Source organism: Hippopotamus amphibius, chromosome 3, assembly GCF_030028045.1.
Source record: "Hippopotamus amphibius kiboko isolate mHipAmp2 chromosome 3, mHipAmp2.hap2, whole genome shotgun sequence".
NCBI lineage: Eukaryota > Metazoa > Chordata > Mammalia > Artiodactyla > Hippopotamidae > Hippopotamus > Hippopotamus amphibius.
The window spans coordinates 138,243,511-138,252,020 of record NC_080188.1 but is presented as its reverse complement, the minus strand read 5'-3'; the positions used below and the strand labels follow the sequence as shown (position 1 = coordinate 138,252,020).

The 8,510-nt window shown below is 49.7% G+C and overlaps 1 protein-coding gene across 3 annotated transcripts in view; it reads right to left on the bottom strand.

Moving 5' to 3' along the window:
- Positions 1-283: 283 nt before the first annotated feature.
- Positions 284-8,510, bottom strand: part of STYXL2 (serine/threonine/tyrosine interacting like 2) — a 34,078-nt gene continuing 25,851 nt past the window's right edge. For all 3 annotated transcript variants that reach the window (XM_057725468.1, XM_057725469.1, XM_057725470.1), the window contains one exon: positions 284-3,654. In XM_057725468.1, the coding sequence (XP_057581451.1) occupies positions 833-3,654 (2,822 nt within the window). In that variant the 3' untranslated portion in view covers positions 284-832. The remainder of the gene's footprint in view (positions 3,655-8,510) is intronic.

The following is an 8,510-nucleotide window of genomic DNA, read 5'->3' as shown; positions in this document are numbered from 1 at the left end:
CCTGCCACTCCAGAGGGACTCTCTACCTTTAGCTCACCACTCTCACTACAATAAAACCTGTTCTCTCTTTCCCGAGTTCCTGCTGTTACTCTCAAGGGTCCCGCTAGTGTCTTCCCACTGCACTGTATCCTAAACTAAATACTTGGTTATTATTTTTTATAATAAGATGATAATGGTATTGTCTGAAGACAGCTTTTGCAGCACAAGGTGAGGCTGGCTCCTGATAACACATTTGTGTCTCTTAAAGTGGGTTTCCGCTAATATCCAAAGAGCTAAAAGGGATCAGAATGAAGAACAAATATTCGACAACATACCAATTTAATGGAGATCCAAAACATTCAAAAGAAACAACCAGAACTCAGCATTGCTGGGAGAGGTGACATTTGCCACAGGATAGATTTCCTGGGTCTCGTTATAAAACCTTTACAAGTAGAACCATGTCCTGTATTCACAGCCTTCTTGGATGTAAGCTGGAGTCTCCAACAACCTATAGTGTTTTTGTAAGGTCATCTCTCTCGTCTGTGACCAACAAAATCAAATATGTAAGTGAAGCACCAAAGCTTAGAGGACATTGAGTGACAGAAATGGTGTCGGTTGGTCCCTTATTTGGACCTCACATTTATGGTTCTTCTCCTCTTTCTCTGCTTCCTTCCTACTCTACCTCTGGTGACCTTCTGCCCGATACCTCTCATTTCACCTCTGTCCCTCCATATGAACCTCTCCACATCCTTGTCCCTTGATGGGCTGTGGCAATGTGTGCCCTGAGCCCTGTGCTAAGCTGTGTGGCTTCTCCCTGTGTTCTCAGTCTCTTCCCAGATCCACTCTGCCCAGCTTAATCTTCCCTCCTTCTCTGCAGCTTAGTCCTGGTTTCCTCTTGCCGGCGTCTCCAGGCAGCAATGATGGCTTCATCGTCCATTTCTTCCTCCTCCTCCCTGTCAGTGCTTCTCCGATACCTGGACTGCCGCCCTGAAGCAAACCTCCCTTCTTCTCTCTTTTCCGTCCTCTCTTTTTTTCCCTCCTCTTCAGACCTCATGAAGCTCTGGGTGAATTTCCTCTTGGCTCCAAATTCAGAAAAGTCTGACTTGGATGACTCTTCCACATCTTCCCAGTCCCTGGGTCTCGCCCAGTTCGGACGCTGTGATTCTGGGGACTCTTCCCCTTCAGAGGTCTCAGGGGTCCGGCGGAAAAAGTAGGGCTCTGGGCTTTCCTCTCGGGAGCTTGAGGTCTCACTGAACATGGACCTGGAGAATGTGTGCATCTCTCTGCCCTCCCTGGTGGAGGAAGCAGAGAACCGTGAAGTGCTTCGTACAGAGTTGCCATTGGCCTCGTTGTAGGAGGAGGTGTCCTGCTCCTCTGACCGAGATTTGGAGAACTTGTAACTGGAGGACTTAGACTCTGTCTCCCGGAGCAGGGAAGATCTGGTACATTTCCCCTTTGAGCTTCCAGACCAATCACTTTGGGGAGGAGATTTTTCTTCTGTCCTGAGGCCACTGAGCCACTTACTAATACTGCTGTCCATCTCTTTGCCAGCTCTGCTGCCACTTCCATAGCTATCAGAGACAGCCAGGGAGGAGGAGGTGTCTGTTTCTGGTTTCTGGGAATTGCTGCGGGAAGAATACCTGAAGCTCCCTATGGCACTGTCAGTGTCCTCATCCTTATCACCCGCATCATTATCATCATCTTCCTTGACCTTCTTCTTCTTGAAAAGGGAGCTGCGTTTATTGTCGGAGGCCAGCTTCTCCATTTTGTACTCGGACATCTTCTCCCTCAGCTCTGTTTGCATCTCCTTCTCCTTCCGGCCAAGCTCCTTTAGGTCAACATTGTCAGCAAAGAGGCTATAGATAGGCTTGCTGGTCCCCCTCACTTTGCTCCCAGTACTTTCAGCTTTCAAGCTCTGTGTGGTGTGGGAGGACAGCACAGACTGTGTGTCGGAGCTGGGTCTTGCCTGGCTTTGAGGCAGCAGGCAGCCGCCCAGGGAGGAGTTGCTCTGTCCACTGAGCATGGAGACTTGGTCATCCCCCAGGCAGCTGGCTGCTGGTGCCACCCTCATGCTTGCAATGGATGGCGAGCGGGACAACAGTAGCATTTCATTTTGCTTCTGGGCGAGAGTTTCACTGACTACGTTGGCAATCCAGTTCTGGATGCTGGCGATGGAAATGGTGTCTCCAGGCCCCACTGGCAGATTAGGTAGAGGTGTGGTGGGGGCGGAGGCCAAGCATCCCCCTACGTTGCTCAGGGCCTGAGAGGGATGGCAGCTGTGGCTCTGGGTGCTGAGCACCGATGCTGTGTCCCCATCAGCACTGACTGAGGGGGCTGCGGACCAGAATGCAGACAGGGGGATGCTCCCACTGGCAGCCGAGCTATCCGCCTCCCAGCTTGCCATGGACTGGCTCTCCTCCAGCGTCTGCCTGCTCCTCTCCAGCAGCTCCAGCCTCCGTTGCCTCTTCTTGGCCAAGGCCGAGTCCTCTGCTTTGCTGAACTCCACTACCTCCTCCTTGTCCTCACTGCCCACCTTCTTCTGATGTTTCAGCTTCCAGGCCTGGTAGGCTGACAGGTTGACGTCAGAGAGGTTCTTCTTCTCCCCCTCGGCCTCCTCTGCACCCTGCTCACTGCTGCCGCCTCCTGCCTCCGAGTCCTTCTTGTGGAATCCAAACTGGATTCTCTTGATCTTCCACCTTTCCAAGGGGGTGAGTTTGTCCTTGTTCCTGCTGCAGAAGTTATAGAAGGAGCTGGCCTCAGAGGACACACTCTCCTCGTCATCCTCCTGCACCCTGCTCCCCTCCTCCGAGCTCGTGTCCACCTCCTCTCTCCTGCTCTTGGCGTGGTACCTCCGGGAAGCCTCCTTCTCAATCTCCAGCAGCCTCTGGTTCCACATGTCCCAGGTGCTCTCGGTGGACACCGAGTCGGAGCGGCGCCTCCCACCTCGGTTCCGGCTGCTCATCTCCAGCTGCTGCTTCAGGACCCGGATGTCGTGGCTGCTCACGCTCTCGGAGGTGCTGCTCTCACTCAGCGTGTGCCTCCTTCTTCTCCTCACGAAGGAGCCGTCGTCGCCCTCCTCCTCCTCCTCCCTGTCCCACTTCCGGTGCCCCTCTGCCTGGTACCTCTCATTTCGGCTCTGCCACTCCCGGATGATTCGCTCCACATCCGCATCTTCGGGGTCCTCCTCAGCCCGGCCGGAGGAGGCCGAGCGCCTGTCGTCCCCGCCCTGGGGGACCTTGCCTGTGGGGAGACCCTGACCCTTCTTCCACTCCTCATAGAGTTTCTCCTCCTCCTCTTCATCGATGAGGGTGAGGGGCTTGGAGGCCCGGCTGGCCTTCCCCAAGGAGGAGCCGCTCAGGTGACTGGTGGCGTCGTCCTCCTCCTCCTCCACGGTGAGGGCATGCACCCTGGCCCCGACCGTGCTCCCGGCGTCCTCGCCCCCCTCCGCCTCCTCTTCTCCCCGCTCCTTGCCCAAGTCCTCTTCTCTCTCCTCCATTAGCTTCTCGTTAAGCTCCCGGAGCTGCTTCAGGAAGCCATCGTTGGGGTAGATGGCCCGCTTCTTGCGCACGGTCATCAAGGCCTCCAGGATGGCCATGTTGTGGAAGATCATCAGGTAGGCGACCACCAGCGCTGCTGAGCGGCTGACACCCATTTCACTGCTGACCAGGACTTTCCCTGAGAAGAAAACGTGAGAGATCGTGATGTAATAGCACTGGTTTCCCTGTCTTTTTTTAAAGAGCTGTTTTGATGTGTTGGATTGAATATGTCTCCTTTGCCTCTAATATGCATCCATGCTCAAGTCCCATGAGGCACAAGCATCATTGTCCCCACATTACAGATGTCAGACAGAGCAGTGAGGCTGCCCTGTGCTTGAGGAAACATTTTCTGCATTTTGTGAATAGGGGCAAGGAGTGGGGAGTGCGTAGGGAAAACAAGAACTAACCACTGTCCCCACTTTTGAAACACGGGAGGGCATTTCTATTTTCTCTCCACCAAAATGAGCCTCAGAGGGAGGAAAAATAAAAGAATAGGGGGAACAGGGGAGAAAGTAGAAAAGGAACAGGGCTAAGGTGAATCACAGAGAAGTAGCATCTCAGTGTTGGAAAGGACCACAAGTCACTTGAGAATTCCCTTTACAACATCCTTGATACTGGATAATCCATCATCCAGACTCTGCCAGATGCTTCCAGTGACAGGGAGCTCAGTATCTCAGACAGACAGACACACACACACATGCACACACATGCACACCTCACTCCATATTTAGGTCATTCTAACTTTTTGAAAATTCTTTCACATGTTAGGGCAAAGAATAACTTTCTGTAACAGGCATCCAGTGTTCCTACTCTGACATACTAGGGTAAATAATAAATACATCTGTACGGATCAGGTCTTCAATACAGAAATCTTTAAGAAAATCCCTATCCTATTCTTCACTAAAGTTTTGTTGATTTTTTTTCCCCTTTCCCTGGCTATTCTGGGTCTTTCAATCACTAGTCAAACATTACTTCATGTTCCATTACTATACTAGCCACTCTTCAGGTCAAATTTGAATTTATCAGTTCTATTCCTAAGGAATTTGTGTCAGTATGGAGCAAGACATTTCAGGCTTGGACTGACCCATACAGGATAAAGAGGGCCTCACCACTCTTGTGCTGGGCACCAGGCCTTCATGGATGCCATCTGAGCTTGCAGTGCAGGTGGATATATCACACAATGAACTCAAATTATCTTCTGTATCAACCAAAACCTATAAAGCTTTCTAAAAACTGCTATTAAGTCATGCCTCTCTTATCTTGTAGCATTCTTAAAGCATAAGGATAACTTTATGAATTCCTATTAATGTTTTTGGTAGATATAGCCTATTCTTATAGCCTAACAGAAGCTTTCGCAAGTCTCAACGCTACCATTCAATAGATCAGTTATTCCCTGGTCTTCACCTCTGCTTTGCCTCCTTCTTAAACATGACAAACATGCCTTCTATGCCTTCATTCTAATGACTGTTTAAAATGCACACTGGGACCACTAGAGAGATCCTCCAGGCTGTCATCAATCTATTTGCCAGCAGTCTTTGGAGATATTTGTTAAAATCAGCTAAGAGTCCTATCTCACAATATGGGATGGGGGTGACTTTTATTATTATATCTCTGCACCAGTTAAGACCATGTCTTTGTCACAGAGAAGGTCAGAGAATAAGGCAAGACTTGAGGACACCCGAGTTTCAGAGATGCTGAGACCTTATTGGCAAGGGCCAGCAGCCACCAGGGGGAGGTAAACAAACAGAATCAAAGCCACTAAAAGAGCATCTACAGATTCAATGTCTTATATCCTCCCTCCTCTAGCTCAGGGCTCAGCTGTCCCTTTTAACTGGTTGACCAGGCCACAGTTTACTACTGTTAGTACCAAAGTCACACTCCATTCCTTTGGAGGTGGTTACTAGGCCAGCTCAATTCAGGACACTTCAGGACACAGGGAGCCAGGCTTCCTTATAAGGATATCAAATACCATTAGACTCAGTGTGGTAGAGGCCAGGCTGGGGTGCCAGGATTTTCCATGCTATGTTCACTGCACCTGGGATTCCTCTGAGGAGCCTCAGGGGTAGCCTAAGGGAAAAGGGAGAGGCTGGGTGGGTCAGACTTGGGGTGGGGGGGGTCCCACCTAATTCACCCAGAGCAGTGAAAGGATTTTCTATTTTCTCTATTAGGCACACTAAGGTATAGCTTGTGTTTGACAGAATTCCAGGGGGTGCCTTTCACTTTGAAATTAAAGTAGATTTGTTTGGTTATGATGAAAACTCTCCAGCGGTAAAATGACTTGAGGGAGGTGGTCTTTTTCTCATTTGCGGTTGCCATTTTGATTAGCAGCAGAGCTGATGTGGGGGGGCCTGGAGGGGTGGTCTGTCTAGATGTGCTTAAAAATTTGAAGAGTACGGCTAGTGGAGAGAGCCCTGAACTTGAGTAAGTCTGGGTTCAAGTTCTCTCAGAGTCTCAGTATGCCTTTATATGGCAGGCATTTGTGTTGTATTCTCCCAGTTCATAATTCTCTTTTTCCTCAGATCTTTCCCCCCCTCTGCATCCCAGGGAAATGAGAAGTACTTGCCCAGAAGCCACCTCCCTTGCCACTGTGGATAGATTTTGGGTAGACAAAGCACCAGAATCTGACAAATAAATTCTCTGTCCAGGGAATGTGGAAATGGAACTGAGGCAGGACGTCAGCTGTTATTGTCTGGCCTGTGGAGGGCCGCGTTCTCTGAGGTGGAAAGAGAAAGAGAAGATGGAACCAAGAGTCCTGAGGTTGTCCAGTCCTTGTTCCAGACCATCCTGGGGCCACATTCCTGTCTCTGCATTTCTCCTTGTATTGCTATAATTAATGCCTTTGCTAGTTGTTAAGTAGTTTGACATGGTTTCTACTTACTGGCAACCAAGGGAATCTTAATTATTCCACGATGGCAGTCACTTAACCTTCCATAAGTGGGGATTTCCCAGTTTGTGAAATGTGAATAATCACAGGGGTCACTGTGATTACTATGTAAAATGCCTGGCACCAGGTGTATGTTTTGCCTTCCTCCTTGTTAAGAACTGACTCAGAAGCATCCTAGAGTGGAGAAAACCACAGAAACTAAGGCTCAGGAGGTTAATTCCAGTGATGGTGACAACTGTCTGCCCCGGGGTGGGAACTGCCCACAAAGGCAACAGCCACTGTGAGGATACCATCCTTTCCCTGCCTTGCAGGGGTGCAGAGACAAGGGAGGGTGCGGCTGAAGGCAGTTGATGGCAGCAAGGGGGAAGAGATGGTCTGCAGGATGTGCAGGCTGGGCAGGAGATAGAGACCAGCCGGTCGACCTGGCAGAGCTGATGTGCTCACCCGCAGGCCTTGCTGCACCGCTTTGGGTCGGGGGAGGGGGCGGGGGTGGGGGCCACCAGCCCTGGAGGGAGTGCTGCTGTCTCTCTCTGCCCGGGACAGGACACTTCCCAGCTCCAGCCTCTCAGCCCCTGAACGCCCAGCCCGGCGCTTGCCTGCCACCCCGCCACCCTCCGGGCAGCTTCTTGGTTCTGGGGATGCGTTTCCGCCCTGCGAGCAGCCTCACCCGCCCGGGATGCTGCGCGAGCCCCGCCGGCCGGTGGCCGCGTCTATGACTTCATTCGCTCCGCCAAGAAGGCGGCCCGACAGCACAGGGAAAAGCAGCGGAAGAAACCCCTTCTCCCTCAGATACTTGGCAGACACACCCAAGTCCACTTTTGTCAGAAGAAATACATTCTTAAAAGTAGGGGTTTTTTTTTTAAGCATTTAAAAGGAGAGAATATTATTTTATATAGATATGGACATATAACTATACATGCAAAATATGTATAAATTTGTTATAATTTAATAAAAATGTATACATATATAAACATATCTCCCTTCTGTCTCTCTCTCCTCTCTCTCTATGTGTGTGTGTGTGTGTGTGTATATATATATATATATATATGTATGTATTTTCATTAAAAGTTACCCTTCCTGGCCATTGGTGATGACAGAAAATGTTCTTCCAAGGAATCATTAATGATATTCATTATGGTAATGGCTATAACTTTTTAAACATTTATTATTTGCCTGGTTCTGTACTAAGTAAGCTCTTATATGCATTTTTACAATTTTAATCCTCACAGCAATTTTCGAAGGCTTAGATCTATTTGCTCTAGAGGTAAGGAAACTGCGGTTCCTTGTATGGAGAGAGCACAGTAAATCCCGGACTGAAGCTTGGGTGTTTAGGTACCAGATCCTGAACTCCCACTCACCTACACTGCATGGGCTACGGCCTCTCCTTGCTGAGATCCTTGTTGAGATCGGTGTCCCATCAACTGTGTTGACAGTCTCCTAACATCCCACTTGGACAACAGTGACAGCCTCAGCACTGCTCTCCTCACGCCTCCTCGCACCTCCCCACCCAGTCTTGCCTCCAAAGCCCAGGGAATGAGTTTTCCATAATGCAGGTCAGATCAAGGTGCCTTTCGACTCCCTTACCTTGGCCTTCAACTTCCTGCACAATGGGCCCCTGCCACCCTTATCTGCAAGGCTAACCCACACTCGCCTTGTGATTCCTGGATACACCAAGCTTATTCAATCTTAGGATCTTTGCACTAGCACTTCCCTGGGCCAGAAATGTTCTTCTTCCAATATTTCCATGGCTAGTTCTTCTTGTCACTCAGCTTAAATGCCCCTTCTCAGAGACGCCTTCTCAACCACTCTCGAAGGAGCTAGCCAGCTACTCCAACACATCATCCCAGTTATCGCCTCTGCTTCACACTGATCAGCATCTGATATTTTTCTTTTTCTTTATGTTTTCTTTTTAATTTTTTCCGCCTTCACTACAGTGTAAGTATCAAAGGCCAGAAGCTTTGTCTGTATCTTTCACCACAATGCCTAGAATAGCACCTGGCAGTTGTTGGGCCCTCAATAATTACTTATTGGATGAACGATGGTCCCTTCCTTTCCCCTTGTCCTAGAATGAGACAACAACCATCTTAAGACAGATGACCTCCAGACAGCAG